Raw genomic sequence first — 26,731 nt, 5'->3', positions numbered from 1 at the left:
TTTTATGAAACACCCTGTATAAATTTATAAAAAAATCTTAAAATATGTAAAACAACAAAATAAAATACACGTGTTTAAGAGTTTTTCCGAAAAACTCACCGGTTTTTAAATAAAAAATATTTTAATATTTGAGGGATAGTTTCACCCCCTTAGAATTCGAGTTTCGAAAAATCCCTTCTTATCGAACCTCTACACCCTAAAGTCAATCTGTTTTCAAAAAATCAGCTTTTTACGTCAAGCGCTTTAAGCAGGATCGTGATTAATCAATGACCAGATTTTTCGAAACACCCTGTATACATTTTTAAAAAATCTTAAAATATGTAAAAAAAGAAAATAAAATATACGTGTTTAAACGTTTTTTCGGAAACTTGACGGTTTTTTTTTTAAAAAATATTGTAATATTTGAGGGGTGGTTTCACCCTCTTGGAACTGGAATTTCGAAAAATTCCTTCTTATCGAACCTCTACACCCTAGAATCAATCTGTATGCCAAAATTGAGCTTCTTACGTTGAGTGGTTTGAGCAGGATCGTGATTAATCAGTATGTCAGTCACTTAAGGATTTTATTTATTAGTATAAGCACAGATAACACATAATCTGATTATGTGTTATCTGTGGTATAAGTATATATGGATCTAGGATTAGTATAGATTTGCAAAGTTAGTAGGCCAGTATTAAGTAAGATCTAAGTATAAATCTGAATTATTGGTCTGTGACTATATTTTACCTATGCGTGAGGACCAGCTTAAAATCATGTCAATCTTGTAAAAGTAATTTGATTGTTTCAAACATTAGTGTCATCTAATATTATTACATTCTGTCTATAATTTTATAATAATTTTAAAAATATGGAGAAAGACTGTATGTATTTAGTACAAGGAAGAAATTCATCTATGATGTTACAAAAAATTTTGATACTTATTCAAAACCAGATAACAAAGAATGACACGGAGAGGTTACTGACTATAATCAAACAATTTTTGTGTTTGTCTACAGATGGATTTGTATCCTTTTTAAATGTGTATTTTATTAAGAATTTATATTATTTGGAGAAGGAATTGATATATAATTAACAGGGGAAACAAATATTTTGTATTGAAATAATTTTCTTTAATACATATTAGTATGTTCAAGATCTGTACAATATTACCCATGTTGTCGATATATTAATGGAGAAAAGTAAACAAGAATCTGTATATATTAAGCATCTAGATACGTTTTTAGAGATATGTTCAATTCCACCTCTTTTAGTAAAATCAAGTGATATTATTAGATATGCTTTGGACATACAAGAATATTTTTCCTGGTTAGGTAAGTCTTAAAGATTTTCCTTAAATAAAAAAAATCTAAATGTCAACAGACACAAAATACTTTCTTGAGCCAACATTGTAATTTTGAAATTTTACACTGACGCTGGCGCCGCGCGCCGGTGTATAGTTCACGATTGGGATTAGGCACACTGAACACTATTTTGGACAAGTTGTTACACAGGCAACTTAGGGGTAATAATATAAATTGGTAATTGCGATAAAAAAAAGTAGTACAACAAAATATGATTTAATCTGCTGGTCTATAATAAAATAAAAAAAAATGAAAAATTGCCCATTTTTAAAAGGTAATTCATGGTAACGCCTAAAAAGTTAGGTGGCATAATAGAAATGTTCACAAAAAAATTAAAACGTGCCTACTTCTCATAAAATCATTCATTATGACATTAAAACTCAGTATGCAAAGTTTCATAACATTCCGTAAAAGGCTTATGCCTCAAAAATCCGTGCGAAATTATCGTAATCGTTTGAATCCGCTAAACGCTCACCTATTGGCCTGACGTCACTGCTTCGATCGGTATTTCCGCGCGAGTAAACGGTGCTTTCTGCACGCTGTGGAATTTCTAACTGAACAAACTAGAATACAACATATCGCGTTGTGCTCGGATGTAGTTTGTATATTAAATTTGGTTTATTGTTATTAATATTTGGCGTTTATTACTAGTTTAAAAACAAAGCTGAGAAACTTAGTGATATGGAGGACGGGTTTACTTGAAAGCGATAACAAACAACACTTGGTTTTTAACAATGCAAAATTATTGAGTTTTTGAGCTGTCAGAGGCCCGTATTTAGGAGGAGGGGGCCAAATTTTAAATTTTAATTATCATATTAAACTGAAAATTTGAATGCGTATATAGAAGCTAAGACAATGTAAAATTATCGTATTGTTGATTTGATACAGGGCCGTATTAAGGAGAAGGAGCCAAATCTTAAATTTTAATTGTATTGACCTGAAAATTCGCACACGTATACAGGGTCTCCAGTTTAAAATGAGGTACCTACATGGGGAATAATGGAGATCTTGAAGACCGTTAAAGTTACAAGATCGGTTAAATAGAAGAAAAGTTGCGTTTTTTTGTGTCCAAAAATAATCTAGGTCTATTTTCTTTTCCTATGGGCGCCATATTGAAATACATGGTTGAAAACATTTTTAATAAGGATTTTTAAAATGCCAAATTTAAATAATAATAATAATAAAACAATGAAAATAAACAATACACCTTCGCGAACGTCTGCAAAAACAATGCGGCAAGTGCATGATAGTACGGACGCCATCGATCGATCAAAGCAGTGACGTCAAAAACAGGTAGCCTCGAGCTGAGTCCGTTTTCTAGCCTTGCTGCATTTCTCAATTTTGTTTTGCGGTTACGTGAGAAAATTATAGTTTTCAAGAAAAATTTTGAGTGCCATGTTTTTTTACTCATGTGTAGCTATCGAAATTCATTGAAATTAGAAATTAGTGAACATGTCTATTTCGACGATATCCACTTCTCGATATCCTTATAGACCAGGAGTTCTATCTGGGACTACTAATTAATAATAATAATAAATGTCTTTATTTAGTACCCAAGAAAAACAAATACAAAATATCATAATAAAAGATGCGGCGAGATCTAGCACAATGCTACTCCATCTAACCGCACTGTTAAATATAAGCTTAACAACTAAATTCTAAGTCTAAGTTTTTTCGTGAGCAGTAACTAATGACACTAAAAGATTATAGAAAACAATAATATGATAGCAAAGGCGAGCATTAAGTGAACAAACTAAAAACAGAAATAATTATAAGTTATTTTAAAATAATACTCTCGACGAAATTAAATACTTCTCTCATTCACATAATGACGCTTGACAGCCTTCCTGAATGAGCCAACAGAGGGCCTGCATAATACACTATTTGGTAAACCATTAAATATTTTTACAGCAGAATAACTAAATGAGCCTCGAAACTTGGAAGTTCTATGTTTAGGTACAACAAAATTTCGGGAGTTACGCGTTGCCCGACCGTGGATACTATTATTAGTAATTAATTTGTCATATAAGTATTTAGGGAGTTGACTGTGACGAACTTTATAAACAAGGGTAGCTAAGTGAACATTGAATCGTTCGTCCAATGTTAACCAGTTGGACGCCTCTAACAATGGGGTGACATGGTCAAATTTTCTTTTGCCAAAACTAAACTTTAAGCAGGCATTTTGAAGCTTTTGTAGGCTATATCTATTTCTTTGTGTAATGGCTGGCCAGAATAAAACATCACTATAGGAGATCATAGATAACACCAAAGAATTAGTTCACCTTAACTTAATATCAGTAGATAGAATATTTGCATGCATGTAAAGTACTTTTAATTTATAATAAGCTTTTTGCAGGACGCTGGACACATGATTTTCAAATTTAAGTTGGTTATCCAACAATATGCCTAAGTTTTTTCACAGCTTGAAGGTACAACTAGTGTGCCATCAATAATAACTTCCATACATTGATGATCAGGCATGCCAAATAACAACAATTTGGATTTGCTTCCATTGAGTACCAGCTTGTGAGATTTAGACACCTTTACAATCGTATCAAGATCTGAATTAATATTTCTTAAGGCATTATTGACATTAGATAATTGAAAAGAGTGGTATATTTGGGTGTCATCAGCGTATTGATGAGATTTACAAACAGTTAAAAATTTGCTAAAGTCGCAGGTGTACAAAGAAAATAATAAAGGTCCTAGTATACTACCCTGTGGGACACCCTGGTTGACATCTGTGTACTCAGAAAACGTAAATGCCAGCCGTACTCGTTGTTTCCTATTGCTTAAATAATTATTAAAAAGTATAAGAGCGGAATCATGGAGACCAAAATATTTTAGCTTGGTGAGAAGTAAATTATGATCAAGGGTATCAAACGCTTTGCTGTAGTCCAACAGTACAAGTGCAGTCACATTTCCACTGTCTAATGAACGAAAAATATCATCACAAACATGCAAGAGCGCTGTTGTGGTGCCATGCCGCGCTCTGAAACCCAGATTGTGTCACGGGTATTATAGAATTATTTAGAACAAATTCATTAAGTTGTGTAAACATAATTCGTTCTAATATTTTAGAGAAAATAGGTAGAATATACTTATAGGACGATAATGAAAAAGTTCAATAGGAACGTCATTTTTGGCACCGGTATTACATCTGCCATTTTCCAGCTTAATGGAAATGTGTTTGAAGAAAGACCTTTATTAATGATATAAGTTATGTAAGGTGTCAAATATGGAATCAATAAAGTAATCATTTTTATGTCGATGCCATCAGAGGCAACAGAAGATGTTTTAATTGAATATATGATTCTTTCAACTTCAGCTTCATTAACTTCTTCAAATTTAAAAGCATTGTGAACATTTGGATGAATTTTATTAGAATATTTATCTATAAATTGATTATTATTTGTCACTCCTATTTGAGGAATGCTGCTAATGAAAAAGAATTAAGCTGATCAGCCGCATCAGAGGTCTGAGCAAGGCAGATGCATCGGAGCTTTTAGAAGTAATGTTAAGGTTATTTAAAGTTTTCCAAAAGAAGCAGGATCTAGTCTAAATTTATATTCAAGATAAGCTTTTTTTCGTTCCGTACAGCACTTGTTACCAGATTACGAAGCTGCTTGTATTCATATAGAGAGGTATCAGTTTTAACTTTTTATATCTTGTGAGAGCCTTCTGGCGCAGCTTCATCATAAATTTGATATTATCGGTAATCCAGGGAGCGGGGGTTTAGAAAACCTAGATGTTTTAAGTGGTGCATGTATATTAAATACGTCTGTTATATTTTTTGAAAAAAAGTAATCATCTGATCAATATTAGTCATATTAAATATGTTTTGCCAGTTCACGTTAAAAGATCATTCACAAAATCTGTAAGAACAAAATGTGAATAATCACGATAAGTGCGATAGGAAATGGGCACACGATTTTTTGAAGATCTAAATCTGTTAATACTAGATGATGGTCAGATATATTATCCATATTAATAACCTGCACATCTGATATTAGTTTTGGGTTAGATGTAACCAAAACATCAATTAATTTACCCCCGAATTGAGAAATACGAGTGGGCGACTGCACTAATTGCGTTAAATTATATTTATTGAAGAACTGATTAATGGCAGAGCACCCAGGGCTTCCCGCTTCCAACATATCCACATTCAAGTCACCGCCAAACATGACAACATCGCAATCAGGCAAAAAACTAACAATGGCATTCTCCAGATCATCCAGAGAAGATGCCAAATTGGCCATGGGGGTCGATATAATGTCCCGAAGCAAATAATTTTACCATTTATTTTAGTACGTATCCAAAGTTGTTCCAGGGCACTCTGCTGGGCAGATGTATCGATTACCTGAAATTTTAAAGAATTGACAACATAAAATGCCACTCCGCCACCACGGCCATCTCTGTCTTTGCGAACGAGATTATAGTTATGTATTTTAAAATTGTTGCTACTCAAAGGCTCACTCAACCATGTTTCCGAGAGACCATAAATATCAAACGCCTCTGCCGCCACATAATCAGAAAACTGTCGAAATCTGAACATAGTGATCTTATATTAAAATGAGAAAAATAAAATTTATTTTTATTACTGCTCGCCGAAGCCATATAAGACGCTAAACAAAAGTAATGTGCACAGAAAATTTAAAAGAGAAATAGCTCTACAATAATGAGATATAATTCTCGTTCAGCGAATAAATACGAGCCCAACAGATATTAGATTAAAAAAAATAAAAATAAATCAAGCATACAACGGTATAATCAAAAACAAGGTAATAAAACAGTACATATCTGATGAACTTATAACGAAGTAAAAATATTCTATCATTATATTGTTTTTTTTTTTTTTTACAATGAGACCATAGAAACAAAAAAGAAATATCTAACATTTTTTGTCGAATAAATTCTCTACAGCGAGAAAAAATGAAAATTTTATAGTTAAAGAATCACAATAGTACTATAGTCCTTTGCAGGTACCTATACGCAGGCAAATATATATATGTATATGTAAAAAAATATTAATTTCGATTAGTTATTAGTAATCATACATTGTAATCGCAAAAAAGAGAGTAAAAATATTCCAAGGTATTAAATATATTCACATTAAATAAATTATAAAAATAGACACCAGTGCTGGTAGAGAAAAAAAAAGGATATGTATTTCGCAAAAAAGCCAACATGGATTTTAAACATTGTCTGCCTCTTTAAACGCTTGTACGCTGTTGCCATCATTAACCAAAATTCTTCCATATGTCGACCATGCGTTTCTCATGCCATATTTCCTTCTTGCTGCCAGCAATACTTGATGTTGCTTTGCTGTCAGGTCCTCGTTAATGTAAATGCCTGTCCCCTTAAGATTTCTTCTGTTATTAAAAACTTCATTGCGTTTTAAGACTGATGTGAATGAAACTATTGTTACTCTTGATTTCCCAATTTCCATTTTACCCATTCTATAAACATTGTTAATTTCTTGCAAACAACATTTCACCCTTACAGCATCATTGAGTAGAGTAAGCATTTTAGACACTAAGTTTTCGTCTGAGCCATCTTCCAAACCAACAACTCTTAAAGAATTTTGTCTGATTTTATATTCGAGGTTATCCATTCTTCCTTCCATCTTTATTATAGACTGTCTATTGGACTGGGTCATACTTTCTATTGTATTAAGTTTCTCCATAATACTCCCAACACTGTTTTCTATTTTTTCAAATCTGTTACTTAAGTTTTCCAACTGATTCTCAATTCTTTGATTCAATTTTGGGACGAGCTTAGTTATTATCGTCTCTAGTTGGTTATCATCATGGGGATTGGACACTGACGCACTTCTAGTTCCTTTACTCATGTTAAATCCAAATGAAGATCTGGCAACCTCGGAATCTCGAAAATATTAACGAAGCAAATATTCAACTAATACAATCAAACCAGGTATTCAATTTTTTTTCTCCCTTAAGTCTGTCAACTTTACCTTCTATTTCTATTCAACTTTCAGGGAACAAACATCAAAACAACCGTTAAAATGCCAACTAAACCGTGAGCTCGTACAAATCGCTGTTTATCTAGCCATAGCCAAGCTTATACTCTAGCCAAGCTTATACTCTAATTCTTGAACTACCTTTTTTTATCGCAATGGTACGTCTACTTGATCTGTGTCTACGAATGGAATTTCAAGAATGCAAACACAATATTGTAGTATGATCAATTTACTACAAAACACATTTAAATAAACAGCGATATATTTTATAGATCGCTATCTATACAGGGTGTTTCAAAAAACATGTGCCATCTCTCGTGAGGGGATTGCTCACGTAAAAATGAGATTTATTTTTCATATCAACATAGGTCCGATTCTGCTTTGTTTCGTAGCTACAGGGTGCTGAATTCTTAATATTTTTTCGATTTATTATAATTCTCTTCCAAGTACTTTTAGCGTTTCGAATAAAATGTTGAGGGTAAAAGTTACTGTAAATGCACAGAACACAAAGTAACACATTTTTTGAACATAGAAAAATGATATTAACTAAATAAAAATCGAAAAAATAATTTTTACTACATCACAAGCAAATAAAAATTAATATTTAGCCAAGAGTCATCGTCCAATCAAAATTCAAGATTTCTCTGGGGGGTGCCCAGCAGTACCTGGGAGGGGCCCGGCACCTACGTGCACCCCTGTAGTTACGCCAATGCTAATAATGAGTTCAGAGCATTTCTTCGCGTAGTTTTCCCGGTAGGACTAATTGGGCCTAATCCACGGTTTTATGTTTTTTTAAACTGTCATGTTATTCTAAATTAGATCTAATTTCTTGTTAATCGTTTATTAGAATATAACGGAATATCGGAATCACTATCTGTCTTTGATTGGACTAATAAAAAATACTTTACAATTTATTTCTATACTGATAACAACCGAGATATTTTATACATAATATTTTATTCAAAATTCGGAAACACACAAAACTGTAACATTATTTTCTTAAACGAACGGCTTGTCCATCCGAGCACGGAGAATGCCTTCTGTCATCTTGCCTGCCCAATTCACCAACAATGAATCTCCGACAATCAACCTTTTTATCCACCTGAAATTAGTTGATACCTCCTTGACCGGCAGCGGCTCGCACCATTTATTTCTAACACGGCCAATTCTGATACCAGTGACGCTCTCGGCACTGTCTCGCTTGAATTTTCTGCAATGAAAGAAACTTATGGAAAGGCTTCAGCCTCTTCCTAACAACATTCTCTTATACATGGAGACTCAAGTCACCCCACCAAACTGTACTACTCACAAGCCACAGCAGAACTCTTGTCAATTATATTTTTACAAATACGTGCGAACCGCAGTCTCTCCATCTGCTGCACTTCTCGAGAAATACAGTCCTATCTTACAGTACACAGTCCAACACACGGCTGCACCTCTAACAGGACACAGATCGTCAAACAGAAACAGAATTTAACAAAATTTGTAAATCATGTAGACTGAAATCAAATACACGGCTGCACCTCTAACGGGACACAAACCGTCAACACTCTGTAAATCGTGTAGACCTCAGTCAAACACCCGGCTGTACCTCTAACGAGACACAGACCGCCAAAACTCTGTAAATCGTGTAGACCTCAGTCAAACACCCGGCTGTACCTCTAACGGGACACAGACCGCCAAAACTCTGTAAATCGTGTAGACCTCAGTCAAACACCCGGCTGTACCTCTAACGGGACACAGACCGCCAAAACTCTGTAAATCGTGTAGACCTCAGTCAAACACCCGGCTGTACCTGTAACGGGACACAGACTGCCAAAACTCTGTAAATCGTGTAGACCTCAGTCAAACACCCGGCTGTACCTCTAACAGGACACAAACCGCCAAAACTCTGTAAATCGTGTCGACCTCAGTCAAACACCCGGCTGTACCTCTAACAGGACGCAGACCGCCAAAACTCTGTAAATCGTGTAGACCACAGTCAAACACCCGGCTGTACCTCTAACGGGACACAGACCGCCAAAACTCTGTAAATCGTGTAGACCTCATTCAAACACCCGGTTGTACCTCTAACAGGACGCAGACCGCCAAAACTCTGGAAATCATGTAGACCACAGTCAAACACCCGGCTGCACTACTAACGGGACACAGACCCTCAACAATAAAACATTTAACAAACTCTGTAAATCATGTAGACCGCAGTCAAACACCCGATTGTACCTCTAACGGGACACAGACCATTAAAAATAAACAACATTTAACTACATTCGCAAAACTGCATTTGTAAATCGTGCAGACCGCAGTCAGACACCTGGCTGTACCACTAACGGGACACAGACCATCAAAAATAAACAAAATTTAACTACATTCGCACAATTGCATTTGTAAATCGTGCAGATCACAGTCAAACACTCGGTTGAACCTATGACAGGACACAGACCGATCATAACATGCCTTTTCACTCACCTAAATTCTTTGTTATTATGACTTTCTAAGAAATCTAGTACCTTCCTCATGTCACAAGATCATTAGATGCCTTCGTAACAATGCTTGTACCAGCTGTCTTAACCTCGTATCGACCATTTTCCAAACATTTCACCACCTTGTATGGTCCCAAAAACTCATAGTCGCCTTTACCAATATGCATCTGTGAATCTTGATAAATTAGAACAAAGTTTCCATGAGCATACTGAACATTATTCCTTCGTTTTCGATTGGCATCTTCTAAATTGGTGATATTTTTATATAATTTCTCAGCAACACGCTTTCGGTTTCTAATTGGATGCATATCACTCGAAACATTCTTTAACAAAGCCTGAATAAGAGGGTTGGAATTCAGCAGTGGGACTCCGTGTTATATAGAAATCTATAATAGTATTCTATTATCCCTTTCTATCGGAAGACGGCGATAGTAGAGTTTATTGGCACTCTGTGCCGATATCGTTTTCGTTCGGCTGTTTTCGCGTATTTTTCGCTAGCGATACTATTAATCCTACAAACATTAGCAAATGAAGCGCCTGATACAAATTTTGGTGTTATTTTCGTCTTTGTTTATCGCACATTTAGATAATGTGGAAACATACTCCGGCGTGTAAACAGAGAACGCATAGAACGTTTGTTTACATGATAGATAACCTAACCAAAAATCATATTCATTTTGATTAGCAAAATGAGGGTAAGGGCCGAACATTGGAACTTACTGTTAAACGTTTGCGAGAACAATCCGGAATTAATAACAAATAAATTTAATGGTACTGAAGGAATGCAATGCCTTATGGCAAAGTGTTGATTTACTGATTGGAAATGCAAAACAAAATCAAAGGCTTCTGCCATAAAAATGGAGCAGCAACGAACTGGTGGTGGCCCCCCTCAGGTTTCTCCATTAACAACATTAGAGAAAAGACTTTTAAAAATTATGGGGAATAAGGCAATTTATGGTGACGAGATAGTGCCCGAGTTAGGATTTGGAAAAGTAAGTGCTACTTTATGTTAGTTGAAAAAAGTCACAAAGGCATTTACATTATCATGTTTTAATTGGTTTGTTAATTAAAAAATTAATATAATTTTTTTAATAGGTTGAAATTCTCAAAAATATGGAGACTGATGCACCATCCACCAGTGCCACACGAACTCCCAGTACCCCATTAAATGTTGAGATTAATGCAGCATCCACCAGTGCCTCACTAACACCCAGTGTAAAAAGAAAGTTAGAGTACAAAAGCACTCATTCAGAAAGGTGCTATTCAGCTCAATCAGCGACAGTTGAAATATTTGAAGGCCGTTCATGTTTATTGTGTGTTTATTTCATAATTATTTATATATATATATATATATATATATATATATATATATATATATATATATATATATATATATATATATATATATATATATATATATATATATATATATATATATATATATATATATATATATATATATATATATTTTAAATTTTAAAAAATATTGTTTATTTGGTACAGAAACAAATTATAATCTTCTAGCCTTTCCTCTTCTCCTGCTGCCATGATATTTATTATGTTAATTGGCAACATATTATATTTAAATAACTGTCACACAAAATAGAGTTGTCAACAACTCAAAAACATAAACAACAACAAACAAAATCTTAGATTAGCAAATTCCTCTGAGACAAAATAGATAACTTAATCTAATAACCTTAAAAATGTGAAATATATTCTCAATACGCGTGCGCTACGTAGAATTCGATACCAATTGAAATGTAGAAATCAAGCGACCAAAATAATCGCATCTTATCGATATCGTTGCTGCACGGAGTGCCGATCCTATAGAATTCTGACGATATGTAGAATTCTACATGACACAGAGTCCCACTGCTGAATTCCAAGTAAAAGTTGCAGAGGAGTCATACCAGTTGATTTTTGAACTGTTGAACAAGTTGATTTTTCCATAACCCGTTCGGCCATTCTGACTTAGTCCGAGCTTTAATGCTAAAGAGATTTCTAATATTCCTCATATACCGTTCCCCTTCACCGTTTCCACGGTGCACACATCGGGAGTTACAAAGTGATATTTAATTTGCCACTCATCAAAATACTTGGGAAATATTGTATTCTTAAATGAGGTTGCGGCATCCATCACAATTTTCCTAGGGGTGCCAAATAAAGCCAAAACATTTTGCAGCTTCTCGGGACCCTCTGCCGTGATTACTGTCTTTATTGAAGATAAAATGCAATATATACGTGCATCCATTATAACAAAAATGCGTTTATAACCATCAATCGAAATTTGCAGAAATCCCAAGCAATCCATGTTTACTGCACATGGAAAAATTGGATTCCTTTGGCTTTTTCACTGGATGTATGAAGCCTTGTAATGAACCAGTTCTTGTTTTTTCAATGAACACAAAACAATGTTTTATGTAGTTCTTGAGAAAGTTTCTCATGCGAGGAAAGCAAAAATTTTCTCTGATTTATGCGAGTGTTGCATCTCAACCAATGTGACATTGTTCGTCATGAAAAATGCATAGAATTCCTAAGCGACTTTGTTTCAGCCACAAACGGCTTAAAGAGATTCTTCAGCTCAATCCGATATTCATTTGACACTAATTCGCTCACGTTTGCTTCATTATGTTAAACAAAACAATTTGTTCCAGGTAATTCACAGGACGTAGCACTCGCGAACCTTGATAATCAGTAACAGTCAGCAATGTTTAATCATTATAAAGATTGCGACCTATAAATACATCACAGTCAAGAAAATAGTCCGGCACAAATTGATACGCAATCACAGTGTCTACATTAGTTTGTCCACATCATTTGTTTCTCCAATATTTTTTTTTTGAAGCACTAATGGTGGAGTTAGTTATACCTTTGAGTACAACATCACAAGAGCTCACTTTGTTTACAAATAGATTTAATTTTTTTTCAGAAATCAGAGAAAAGTCATCTCCAGTATCAATTAATGCACATGTGACCATCCATGAATATTTCAGTTACACCTGAAGGCCTATTTTTCATACAACAATAATTTATACTTCGTCGCTTGTCGCTTTTCAATAACAGCTTTAGTAAAACAGTTTGTTGCATTGTGACCACGTTTCGCACAAAACGAGCATGTTTCACTTGGGCGCAAACTACTTGGCAAATCATCTGATTTAGAATGTTGCATAACTGTACTTTGTGAAAGTCGCTTTTTATTAACGGGACATGTGGGAACATAATGTTCCACATTTATGACATTTCCACAAGTATGGCATTTCTTATCGGCTAAATCACTTTTTTCCATCAAACTATGTTCTCATTACACCCACAGATTGTCTATTGCTGTTCGCATGCTCTCGATTACGTGGAATTTTTGTAAAAGACGACAAAAATATTAAAAGCTCAGATATTCCTTTAAAATTAGCATTCATCGCTGCATTTCGTACATCCACTTCAGAAATGCCAAAAATAATTAATTCAACTAGGTCATTCTCACTCCAATGTGCTCGCAAGTTTTTCAACATGGCTGATTTTTCATGAACAAATGTCTAGTAAGTATTGAACCAATGCTATTAAACTTTGAAGCATCCTCTAATAATCGCTCTACATTACATTTTGGCGTCGTTCCCGCCAATAAAATTATAACAAAAATTTGTTCAGTTTCTAATATCAGGGTCCTAACAATCAAACCACCTTTTAGCATCATTCAATAAAAATATGCCAATTCTAGTCAAAACTTCCGTAATACCTAATTTCCTACTTATTTGTTCAGTTTGACTTACCCCAACACTTTTACTAGTTCTGCTAAAAGATTATTTGCACTTCCCTCACCACTTTCACTTTGTTCTTTTTTCCATTGCCTCAGAATATACCACAGCAAAATAAAAACACTAAATCACCACAATACACCAAAACACTTTTACTTTTACACTGGACGCGCGTTTCACTAACCATGTTAGCATCATCAGCAGATGATTATAAACTAAAGTACAATCTACAAGTTGAGCGTTTATATACTCGCTCAGTTGGCACCGAGTGGGCGTGGCAAAATCTAGCCAACCGAGTCAGAGCCCACTGAGCGTAACAGTTAGATTTCCGCCACTAGAGTAGTAGGAACAAAGAACTTGAAGGAATTGGACCGTTGACTCTGTTCATACTATCTTTACATTTATTAATTCTGATGCTTTCATATGCATCTAATTGCCTGTAATTTGAGACTTGTTTAATTAATTTTAAATTATTAAGATCTATACAGTGTTCTTTATCAACAATATGTTCGGCAACGCAAGATTTATCCGGTCTACCATATTGTTGCGGACCCGTGTGGACTCGACCTAACCTAACTATATGTCCCGCCCTCAGATGACCTTAACATCGCATTAAAGAATAGACACAGTAATGATTCATTCGTTCGAGAAAAATCGAGTCCCACTGGAATGGACTAGTACATACGAGAACATTCGAAAACCTTCTCTACGCACCTAACGATCTATGGACTATTCTAGAGGTCTTTACCTGTCGGTATAAAAGCCGGCGGCTGTGGCCTACAGGGGGCAGTTATAAATATACCAGTTGAGTTGACGCGCTAAAATTCAAAATAAATTCTTAGTTATAAATCGTTTGTAAATAGTTCTATAAGTCTTTTATCGTTATTGTTTTTGTTAATTAGTGTTAAATAAATAGTGTTTAAATAAATTGTGACTTTCTATCCACACGGAACCGACGAAAAACGTAACAATTGGTGTCAAGTGTGGCGTGTGTGATAGACTAGAAGAATAAAGACTGACCATGGCTCTGAAAAAATTGTTGAAAGACTTGAAAGTGTCCGAACTGAAATGCATATTGGAAGAGAGAGAGTGCGAAACAGATGGAAAGAAAAGCATTTTGCAAGCTAGACTGAGAGACGTTTTGGTGGAGGAAGGTGAGGATCCTGACACATTTTGCTTTGAGTTGGAAGGTGACCTTGACTCGTGCCTACACAAATTAGACGACAACTTGAACAATTTGAATAGTAAAATGATTAACTTGGAAGAGAGTTTGAATGATAAAATGACAGAGAATTCTCAAAAATTAGACGACAACTTGAACAATTTGAATAGTAAAATAATTGACTTGGAAGTTAATTTAGAAGAGAAAATCAGTGATAAAATTAATATTTTAGAAGATAAGATCGCAGAAAATTCTAAAGACATACAGGCCAGCTTTAATAATAAAATACTTAATTTAGAAGAAAAGATAACAGAAAATTCCAGGGAATTAGAAGAAAGATTATAGAGAATTCTACGGAGCTACAAGACAAAATAACACAAATTGAGGACGATGTAAATAAAAAAATCGAAATTTTAAAACAAGAAATAGAAAGGCCAATTCACCAAAATGTCAAGAAACATCGGAGGCTCCGAAACTAGTCGAAAATAAGTATATCTCAAAGTCAGTTATTAAGCCTCCACAGTTTGACGGAAAAATCGCTTGGGCCAATTATTTTGCCAGTTTGAGGCCGCTGCGAGAGCGAACGGATGGACAATCGCTGAAAAGGCTACCGCTTTTGACTGTCGCACTGCGAGAGATGACTGATATTCTGCAGACATTGTCACCATCGGAACAGGGACATTATCAGCAATTCGTACGACATTTAGAAATGAGGTACGGCCAAGCTCATTTGGAACATGTCTATCATTCCCAGCTAAAAAATCGCATTCAAAAGTCAAATGAGTCTCTGCAGGAGTTTGAAGCCGACGTAGCCCGCCTCGTTCGCCTTGCGTACCCTGCTACGCCAGAGAATGTTATGGAGCGGTTGGCAGTACAGGCATTCTCCGACGGCTTACGTGATAACGAGACAAGACAAGCACTTCTCCTAGCCCACCCAACGCACTTGGTGGATGCTTTAGCACGTGCCCTAGAATTTGAGGCCGCGAAACAAAGTTCTCGGTCTTTAGGAAGAGTACGGGCCATCGACGAATGTTCCGACGAATCCGTGGAAGGGATTGTTCGGAAGGTAATGGACCAGTACATGGGCAAGAAGGGACCGATTCGTTGCTGGAACTGCGGACAGGTGGGACACGTGCGAAGCCGTTGTAAGGAGAAGAACGAAGAACTACTAAGGGTCGAAATGAAGGGGCACACGTCGACCTGTACCCAACATGCCCCAACGAAAACTGCTCAAGTCGCCTCGCTACAACACAAATTCAACAGCATTTTTGTGGATGGTTTTGTTGATGGAGAGTTCCGGACCATGCTGTTGGATACAGGTGCGACGAAAACTATCATCAGACCGGACATTCTTAAAACATCGAAGAAGGTTAAAACAACACAATGGAGACTACGTACTGCTACGGGGGGCTCCGCTGCTGTCCATGGAGAAATAAACCTTAATTTTGTTATTGGGAGCACCAGTTTTGAACATCCAGTGTTAGTAGCAGATATCAATGATGAACTTATTCTCGGAATGGACATCATGACCACTAAAGGTTTTGAACTAAACTTCAAACAGGGAATTTTGAAAATAAATGAAGAAGAAGTGGTCCTACATCGAAAATGTGAGGAGACGCTTCGCTTGGTTTGGTTTGAAGGTTGGTAGCAGAAGATGTTTCGATTCCTGAGCGCTGTGAGATATTTTTGGATGGTTGCCTGGAAGGTAAAATGAATAATGGGAGTATTATTCTGTTGGATGTAAGAGTCTCAATTTATTTTTCTTTGGTTCAGTGAAAAATAAATAGCCTTACTGGCGTACAGTAGTAAATTTAAATCTCTCGGGCGCCACCTCTGTTATTTATAGTGGAAGAGGTCCACGTTTCGCCAATACGGGTAGCTTTTATACAGTGGAGAAACCAGGGAGTGATGAAATGAAAAGAAATAAAACACACAGTTAACCATAACATAACATTAAGGCTTTATTTAATTAATTAACTATATGCTAAATACCCCAGGAAGTTTCACGACTTTACATTGTAATGAAAGTGAAAGAAAATTTATAATTAATGACTCGTAAAATAAAATTTACAACAATCGAGCACCTCTAGAGTTTTGACCGTATAATCTCGATATGCAACTCACTGTCCGATTTTATCACGCGAATTCAAAGCGCGGTTTTTGACATGACGTTCTAGTAAATAAAACGACGCGAGTTTCTAACCGGCGTCTAACTTAACGGCGTCCTAGTAAACACAGACATGTACGTACCGGAGCGATATACTCTTTTATAACCCGACTTTCTAAACGTCGGCGACGTCGTTACAGACGTCCCGGGATAAACAAACGCGAACCCTGGATCGTTAGCCGTAGAACGAAACGGCGTCCTGTGGGATAATTACGCACCCGAGCCCTGAATCGTTCGCAGTAGAAACGAGACGGCGTCCTGTGGGATAGATACGCACGCGAGCCCTGGATCGTTCGCAGTAGAACGAAACGGCGTCCTGTGGGATATATTTTGCACACGAGTTTTGGATGTGGGATATATTTTGCACGCGAGTTCTGGATCGTTCGCAGTAGGACGAAACGGAGTCCTGTGGGATAGGTACGCACGCGAGTTCTGGATCGTTCGCAGTAGGACGAAACGGAGTCCTGTGGGATAGGTACGCACGCGAGCCCTGGATCGTTCGCAGTAGAACGAAACGGCGTCTCGGTTAGTCGTCTGGATAAGCACAGTCCACACCGCCCGGTCAGGACCACCTCGGGATGTCGGCGAGATCCCACGGCGCTCCTGATGAGAATACGGGAACTACAGAACCAGTCGCGGGATGGACGAGATCCTGCCTTAGTTCCAAGAATATTCGCGCCCGTATATTTGTTGTACTACCTTAACCGCTATCTGTCTCCCTTTTAACCAAAAGAAATCGGTCTTCGCGTCCACGGGATCCGGACAAAATGCCTCAACCTTGCATGTATTTTTACTTCTACAGTAGGACACGAGACACCTGGAGCGAATTTAACTATCTCTATCTCCCTTATTCTATAACGCGTTAAGGCAGTAAAACAAACCGTATTAACAATAAAAAGAAAACGACCTACTCTCGATCACTTTGGCGGCTGGACTTACCTTCTTCAGAGCGGCAACGGCGGCTGGCAGCAGGGTACTTGGCAGGGCACTCCGGGCTCGAACTTCACTGTTCACGTGCGATCACACCACTAACTCTGTAGTGCCAGTACTGCCGAGGTACTCGACTACGCTCCCCTCCACTCAACCTGCACTGGTAGGGAGAGCGGCGCAAACGTCTCGGTTTCTCGCACCGAACCACGGCGACCAAAACCGATCAAAACTCTCTTACAAAATGGCAATTAAATATTTAACTTATTTACTTCAACAATAGAAACCCTAATGAAGTTCATTACAATAATGAGTTAACAATAAAATACCCTGCCTGTCATTATTACAAGAGAATCAAGTCTCTATTATTCTAGTATAATATTAATATAATGTACAGGGTGGCCCAGAAATTTTATGAACTTCATTACAGGAGCCAAGGAACCATGACAGCGAAATAGGACGAGGGATCGCTGTTGGAAAAGCCCTGCTGCGAGCGAAGAAAACTGTACCGGTGAGAGTAATGAACACGAATTATTATTCTGTATCCTTGAAGAAGGGAACCCTTTTAGGGTACTGTTGTTCGGTCTCCTCAGTCATTCGAAGCGTGGAAGCCTCCAAAGTTTCGACTTCAAAAATTCCGGACAAAATGGTGAAGGAGTTAGTAAACGTTAAAGGATTATCTCCCGAAAATAGAAGAAAATTGAGAAACCTGATAATCAAGTATCAAGATGTGTTTGATAAAGGAGAAGCAGGACAGAGAGGTCGTACCAATTTAGTACAACACAAAATTGATACCGGAGATGCACGACCAATCAAACAAAATCCGAGAAGACTTCCGCTCGCCAAACGTGAAGAAGCTGATAAAATCCTTCGAGAAATGAAAGAAGAGGGTGTCATCGAACCATCTAACAGCCCGTGGACATCGCCGGTAGTACTAGTAAAGAAGAAAGACGGTACCACCAGGTTCTGTGTTGATTATCGGCAGCTCAATAATGTTACCAAGAAGGATAGTTATCCCCTGCCGAGGATAGACGATACTCTAGACACGCTGGCGGGGTCAACGATATTCTCTACGTTAGATCTGAAGAGTGGATATTGGCAAGTCGACATGGCGCCGAAAGACAGAGAGAAGACAGCGTTCTCGGTGGGCTCCGGACTGTGGCAATTTACCGTCATGCCTTTTGGATTGTGCAACGCGCCAGCTACCTTTGAGAGACTAATGGAGTCTGTGTTAAAGGGACTATCCTGGACTACCTGTTTAGTGTACCTGGATGACATCATAGTGGTTGGGAAATCCTTTGACGATCATCTGAAGAATTTGGAAGAAGTTTTCAAGCGACTAGGGAGCTCTGGTTTGAAACTTAGCCCCAAGAAATGTCATCTGTGTCAAGAAAAGGTACACTACTTGGGCCATGTAGTAACTCCTCCCAAGGAGTTGCGGTAGATCCACAGAAGACCAAGACAGTGGAAGAGTGGCCGATACCTAAAGATAAACATGAACTACGAAGCTTTTTGGGACTATGCACATACTATCGCCGCTATGTACAGGGTTTCGCCACCATCGCAAAACCATTGACCAGACTTACCAAAGGCGAGAGGCGTTTCTCTTGGGACTCAGATTCTGACGAGGCATTCCGAAAATTGAAGAAGGCCCTGACTAGTGCGCCCATACTTAGCTACCCTCTTGGCAACGGAAACTTTATATTGGATACCGACGGTAGCAATGTTGCGTTAGGCGCTGTTCTGTCTCAGATCCAGGATGGTCAAGAAAAAGTCATTGGTTATTTTAGTAAGACCTAGTCAAAACCGGAAAGGAACTACTGTTTAACCAGACGAGAATTACTAGCAGTAGTTAAAGCAGTGGAACACTTCTACAAATATCTCTATGGAAGAAAGTTCTTGTTAAGAACAGACCATGCTGCTTTGAAATGGCTGTTGCAATTTAAGAATCCTGAAGGGCAGGTAGCTAGATGGATTGAACGATTACAAGAATTTGACTTCGACACAGAACATCGAGCTGGGGCAATCCATCGGAATGCCGACGCACTTTCCAGAAGACCTTGCGCTAAGGACTGTAAGCATTGTTCCCGAGCTGAAGAGAAAGAAGTGAAACTCCTAAAAACAACTGTGGTTAATGATAGTTGGCAACCCGAAGATCTTGCAAATGACCAAACCAGTGACCCAGAATTAGGTTTAGTAATTAACTGGAAAAACACAGGCAAAGACCAACGTGGGAAGAAGTTTGCAGATATTCGCCGAACGTAAAGTCGTACTGGGCCCAGTGGAATTCCTTGGTAATAGATAACGGACTACTTCGCCGTGTGATCGAGCGACCGGAGGGACAAGAAGAGAGAAGGCAAATCGTCATTCCAAAGAAGAGGGTCCCAGAAGTCTTGGAGGAAGTTCACAATGGAACCAGCGGTGGACATCTTGGTGTTACCAAGACACTTGGCAAGCTGCGTGAACGGTTCTACTGGGTGAACTGCAAAGAAGATGTGAGGGCCTGGTATAAGAAATGTGACACTTGCGCAGCCCTCAATGGGCCATAAAAGCGTGGTAAAGCCCCTATGCGCCAGTACAATGTTGGCAGTCCCTTCGAACGAATACCGATCGACGTGGCTTGTCCTTTTCCGGAGACGAACGATGGCAACAAATACATTGTGGTACTAATAATGGACTAATAACTACTAATGGATTACTTCAGCAAATGAGTCGAGGCCTACGCGTTGCCAAATCAAGAAGCGTCCACCGTTGCTGATGCCCTTGTTAAAGAATGGATCTGCAGGTTTGGTGTTCCCATGGAGCTTCATTCAGATCAGGGAAGAAACTTTGAATCCAATCTGTTCCAAGGCGTCTGTGAAATCCTGAACATCCGAAAGACCAGGACGACTGCTCTACATCCACAATCCGATGGGATGGTTGAACGCATGAACAGAACTATCAACCGTTATCTGGCCAAAATAGTCTCTGACCACCAAAGAGACTGGGACAAATTTCTTCACCTGTTCCTGTTGACCTACCGTTCATCCATCCAAGAATCTACAGGGCAAACTCCAGCCAGCATCGTTATGGGACGGGAAGTGCGCCTACCTTGTGATCTGAAATTTGGTTGCCGACCGGGAGAAGAAGTCGCCGGAGAAGATTATGTCCACACACTACGTCAAAGGATGGACGACATTCATCAGAGAGTCCGCCTAAATATTCAAAGTGCTAGTGACCGAATGAAGGAACACTACGACATTCAAGCTGAGCATGGAGGATACCAACCAGGGAAGTTGGTGTGGCTATATAACCCGCAGAGACGTCGTGGGTTATCTCCGAAGCTACAATCCTCGTGGGAAGGGCCATACGAAGTCATGGATAGAATTAATGACGTCGTATACCGTATCAGAAAATTGCCAAAAGGAAAACCGAGGGTAGTCCATTTCAACCGTTTGAGCCCCTACCAAGGCGAAATAGAAGATCGTGCTGGGACCGTGAGAACCTGCAGCTTTGATCCCCCTGATTCGGAGATGTCCTTTGACGATTTCATGGCCCGATACAACAGCAGTGAGAAGGCTCGCTATGGTGTAACCAAAGAAGATCAACGAGACCTCTTTTCCGTGCCTCCTGATTATTCGCTCGCTCATTGTGTGGCTCGAGATTTGCGGATGTCCAGAGGAATCGCTGCGACGTTCAATGAGAAGTTTGGGCGTGTCGGAGAACTACGCCGACAGGATCCAGAGGTTGGAAGCGTCTTGAGGCTAACCGACAATGCACATGGTCAAGCAAGGCACATCTTCTACCTGGTCACCAAGGAATGGTCCCCGAGTAAGCCGACTTATCTCAATCTATGGAAGACCCTGATTGAACTGAGAGAAGCCCTGCTAAACAACAACATTGCACGATTAGCCATTCCGAAGCTGGCGTGTGGACTCGATGGTTTGAGTTGGCGTACAATCCGGAACATGATTGAAGTCTTGTTCAGATTTACGGGAATCGAGATCCTCGTTTGCTGCTACAACCCAAAGCTGAGATCGGGAGAGAAAACTGTAGACTGCTATTTCTACCAGACTTCGCAATGTACCAGGGGCCAGCTTTGCAAATACCTTCATTCACCGTGTACATCTCGGGACGAGCATGTACCTAAGAAGGGGGCAGTGTTGCGGACCCGTGTGGACTCGACCTAACCTAACTATATGTCCCGGCCTCAGATGACCTTAACATCGCATTAAAGAATAGACACAGTAATGATTCATTCGTTCGAGAAAAATCGAGTCCCACTGGAATGGACTAGTACATACGAGAACATTCGAAAACCTTCTTTACCTGTCGGTATAAAAGCCGGCGGCTGTGGCCTACAGGGGGCAGTTATAAATATACCAGTTGAGTTGACGCGCTAAAATTCAAAATAAATTCTTAGTTATAAATCGTTTGTAAATAGTTCTATAAGTCTTTTATCGTTATTGTTTTTGTTAATTAGTGTTAAATAAATAGTGTTTAAATAAATTGTGACTTTCTATCCACACGGAACCGACGAAAAACGTAACAATATCTTAACAGCGGGAAGGTACAGCAATGGGTAATCCATTGTCTCCATTTTTGGCTAATTTATTCATGAGCAGGTTTGAAGTCGAGGCTAAGAATCAGTTTGAGTATTTTCCAAGAGTATGGTTTAGATATGTGGATGATATTTTTGCTGTTTTTGACACACATTCAGACACCGTAGATAATTTTATTTCTAAGTTAAATAATCGTTTTCCTTTAAATTTACGCATGAAATTGAGAACAACGACAGATTACCATTTCTAGATGTATTAGTTATTAGAAATACTAATAATTGCCTGGAATTTGATATCTATAAAAAAATACGACCACACGCAGATATATTTCTAATGAATCACATCATAGGGTTGAACATAAAATGGCTAGTTTAAATTTCTTAGTTCATAGATTACTTATGCCCACTTGCACCGTTTGTATAAACTTTGTTTAAAGACTAAACAGTGATTAACTATAATAAAATATTATATAATTAATCACTGTTTAGCCTTTAAACAAAGTTTATACAAACAGTGCAAGTGGGCATTAGTTTCCTACTTTCCAACGAAAAATATGAAATAGAAAGAGATTGCATTAGGAATGTAGCTGAGTGTAATGGATATTCTCCTTCACTAGTTGATAAATTAATTAGAAAACGTAGGTATAGGTTAACGATTTCTGAAAATTCGACTTTTCAAGTGGAGAAAAATACGTCTAAATATTTTTCGATACCGTTTGATAGAGAGTTATCCCGTGGTCTAAAAGGAATTTTTAAGAATGTCAATTATAAACTTGTGTATAGTGCTAATAATAAATTACAACAATTATTAGGTAATCCAAAAGATAAAACACCTCCACTGGAAAGGTCGGGTATTTATGAAATTTCTTGTAAAGATTGTAATCAGAAATATGTTGGGCAAACTAGAAGACCAATATTAACTAAATTTAAAGAACATTTAACTCAGATAAGATATGGTAGACCGGATAAATCTTGCGTTGCCGAACATATTGTTGATAAAGAACAATGTATAGATCTTAATAATTTAAAATTAATTAAACAAGTCTCAAATTACAGGCAATTAGATGCATATGAAAGCATTAGAATTAATAAATGTAAAGATAGTATGAACAGAGTCAACGGTCCAATTCCTTCAAGTTCTTTGTTCATGAACATATTTCAAAGAACATAATTCAAAGAACATATTGTTGATAAAGAACACTGTATAGATCTTAATAATTTAAAATTAATTAAACAAGTCTCAAATTACAGGCAATTAGATGCATATGAAAGCATCAGAATTATTAGCGGAAATCTAACTGTTACGCTCAGTGGGCTCTGACTCGGTTGGCTAGATTTTGCCACGCCCACTCGGTGCCAACTGAGCGAGTATATACACGCTCAACTTGTAGATTGTACTTTAGTTTATAATCATCTGCTGATGATGCTAACATGGTTAGCGAAACGCGCGTCCAGTGTAAAAGTAAAAGTGTTTTGGTGTATTGTGGTGATTTAGTGTTTTTATTTTGCTGTGTAACACCATAGGTTCCAACCCTCAACTGTAATCTCAGAATATACGTCACACAATCCACTTAAATGGCACTAGGCTCTACCTCACTTCTGATGATAACAACTGAGATATTTTATACATAATATTTTATTCAAAATTCGGAAACACACAAAACTGTAACACTATTTTCTTAAACGAACGGCTTGTCCATCCGAGCACGGAGAATGCCTTCTGTCTTCTTGACTGCCCAATTCACCAACAATGAATCTCCAACAATCAACCTTTTTATCCACCTGAAATTAGTTGATACCTCCGTGACCGGCAGCGGCTCGCACCGTTTATTTCTAACAATACATATTGTCGGTTTGGTTTGGTTTGGTTCTTTTCATCGTTATCGATAGTGATGAGCAAATATAAGACCAAGAAGCCCTTCATCTTGGTCATTCTGCAAGGTTCTTACATTTGGTGGTGACCAGCTAGCCGCCACCTCAAGGAAGACAATTTAAGCCCAGGTCTCTAACGCTAGCGACACTTCAGAGATGCAATGAGATTTCTACAAAACTCAAACAGCAGTCAATTTTGAATTTAAATCTATAAAGTATTATAGTACGAGAGCTACTAACGTGGGAAAACAAGTATTTTAAGAAAGCTGTCTTTTTTATATATCTTTTACTATGCTCTCTGGAACAGCGGGCATCTCTGGCTGCCGATAGACGTTCATTAGAGTTATACTACTATTAGAATATAAACGAAAATAAAAAAAAAGGTTTACCCCGAGCCGGTATTGTGCTCGAGACTTCTCGTTTTATAGCCGGAACGTTTTCGCACCGCGCTATGGAGATTTGTTCGATTTATTTTCAATACGCAGTAGTGAAAGCAACGTCTATCGGCAGTCAGACCACCCGCACGCTGTTCCAGAGGGCATAGCAAAATATATATTAAAGAGCCAGCTTTCTTAAAATACTTTCTCGAAAATGTTGCTAGCTCTTAGACTATTACCAGCAACCAGCAACAGAATATATTTCTGCGAACGACGATTTACTTGGAAATAAAAATGACAGAGATGTCACTGCCATGTATCCTCTCGTTTGATGGACTAAAGGATAGACTATATCTTTACCTCATAACGATTAACGATTACTAATACATACAAGTGATGTCGATGTAGAATGTTTGGGAGGTGGGGTTAATCACCGCGACCTGACAATTGTGTGTCCTCCTTTCTTGAGTTATGAGTTATAACTTATTATAAACAGCCTACACACTATGCCAGGAACAATTCGAAACATGTCAAGGTTGTAATCAGCAATGTAAGCATTTCGCCGCCCAACTTTGAATGCATTTCGATTTATTTCCATTTGTCTTGACCCACTTCGGTTGGCCTCGACCTACTTTCAATTCTTAAAAGAGCCTGAAAACTACTCGTAAGGAGGGCGAGGGGGGATTTTCTTTTGGCGTTTTTTGTTGCCTCGTTCAATTTTGTTTTGTTTTGAGCTATTTCTAAAACGTGGCGGTATCTGTACCTGAGGCAAAATATTTTTTTTTCATAAATCTCAGTGAAATAATTAAACTTAGACGTTTAAAAAAAACTTAGACAGTTATTTTAGTAACTGTTATTAGGATGATATTTCGTTAATTACATCCATCCCCCCCCGTTTTATGTTATATTGATATACATATATTCCACAGAATTAATATTTGGGAACACGCGTTTATTATACAGGGTCGGCCACTGAAAACTTACAATGGCTATAATTTTTAAACCAAAAAAGATATCAAAAAAATAAAAAATACCGTTTCTATAATATCGAGGGGGAATATATATATGACGTATTTTTTGAACCACCCCGACCTACCCCTTAGGCTATTCACTTGAAAATCTTAAATGGCAACACCCCACTTGTGAAGCCTTTTTGGAAAGCCCATGAAAAATGCTAAACGATGATCATAAAGTTTTTAGGGTGAAATTGAAAAACTACCCCTTACACGAAGAATTAGGTGGACATTAATGAAAAAAGTAATTTTTCAGCATAAGTTACAAATTGGTACCCAGCTAAATGAGGCATATGAGATATTTTTCAAACCACCCCGACCCACCCGTAGGTGCCGCCCCCTCACTTCTAATCTCATCAATGCCACTTTGAAACCATTGCCATTTTGAAGCTAAAAATAAAAAATGTAGTTAATAAAAAAGGCAACACAAAGATGTTTTACTAATCGTTCAGCCTAATTTTGCGATAACGCAAATTCTTCCTTATCATCTATTTTTTTACTTTCAACAAACAGGAATCTTAAAATGGCATATCTTTGCGTTTTTGCACTGTCTTCTATCGATTTTCAATCGTTTGAAATTTGGTGGTATTTTAAATCTTTATTTGATTCCCTTATTTGAAAGAAAAATGGTTTATTCTGTGGAAGAAAGAATTCAAATAGTTTTTCTTTATGGTGCTGAAGGTATGTGCTATTTGAGAACGGCCCGTGCTTTCAATGAGAGAAATCCGGACAAAAACGTAAGTTACGTTTATGTTAGAGATTTGATTCTAAAGTTTCAAGAAACTGAATCGGTAAAAAATAAAAAAAGGACAGGACCCAGGGTACTGAATGAAGAAATGCAGATAGAAATTATTGGTCAGGTATCGGTCAATCCAGAAGCATCAACACGCCAGTTGGCATCAACCACAGGTATACCTCGAACATCTGTCAGAAGAGTATTAAAATGCACAAATTCCATCTCTACAAAATGAAGATTCTGCAGGAACTTGGCGACGACGATCCAGATAGAAGGATTCAGTTCTGTGAACTAATGACGGAGGAAATTCGAAGGGAACCTTCATTCACCAAAAATATTTGTTTTAGTGAGGAGTGCTAATTTTTTTAAACGGAAATGTGAATAA

General features: G+C 37.7%; 2 protein-coding genes across 3 annotated transcripts in view; one reads left to right on the top strand and one right to left on the bottom strand.

The window, feature by feature from the left end:
• The window catches only part of LOC115889533 (protein Wnt-11b-1-like), a 369,661-nt gene that overhangs the window by 213,170 nt on the left and 129,760 nt on the right, over nt 1-26,731 (bottom strand). The gene's annotated exons all lie outside the window — the stretch shown is intronic.
• Nucleotides 791-26,731, top strand: part of LOC115889527 (cilia- and flagella-associated protein 69-like) — a 68,716-nt gene continuing 42,775 nt past the window's right edge. For both annotated transcript variants that reach the window (XM_030909557.1, XM_030909556.1), the window contains exons 1-2: nt 791-1,003; nt 1,124-1,310. In XM_030909557.1, coding sequence (XP_030765417.1) covers nt 848-1,003; nt 1,124-1,310 — 343 coding nt within the window. In that variant the 5' untranslated portion in view covers nt 791-847. The remainder of the gene's footprint in view (nt 1,004-1,123; nt 1,311-26,731) is intronic.

Source organism: Sitophilus oryzae, unplaced genomic scaffold (genome assembly GCF_002938485.1).
Source record: "Sitophilus oryzae breed Bouriz unplaced genomic scaffold, Soryzae_2.0 scaffold_815_pilon_pilon, whole genome shotgun sequence".
In the NCBI taxonomy this organism is placed as follows: domain Eukaryota; kingdom Metazoa; phylum Arthropoda; class Insecta; order Coleoptera; family Curculionidae; genus Sitophilus; species Sitophilus oryzae.
Note: the sequence above shows the minus strand (reverse complement) of the source record. Positions and strands in the feature narration are given on the sequence as shown.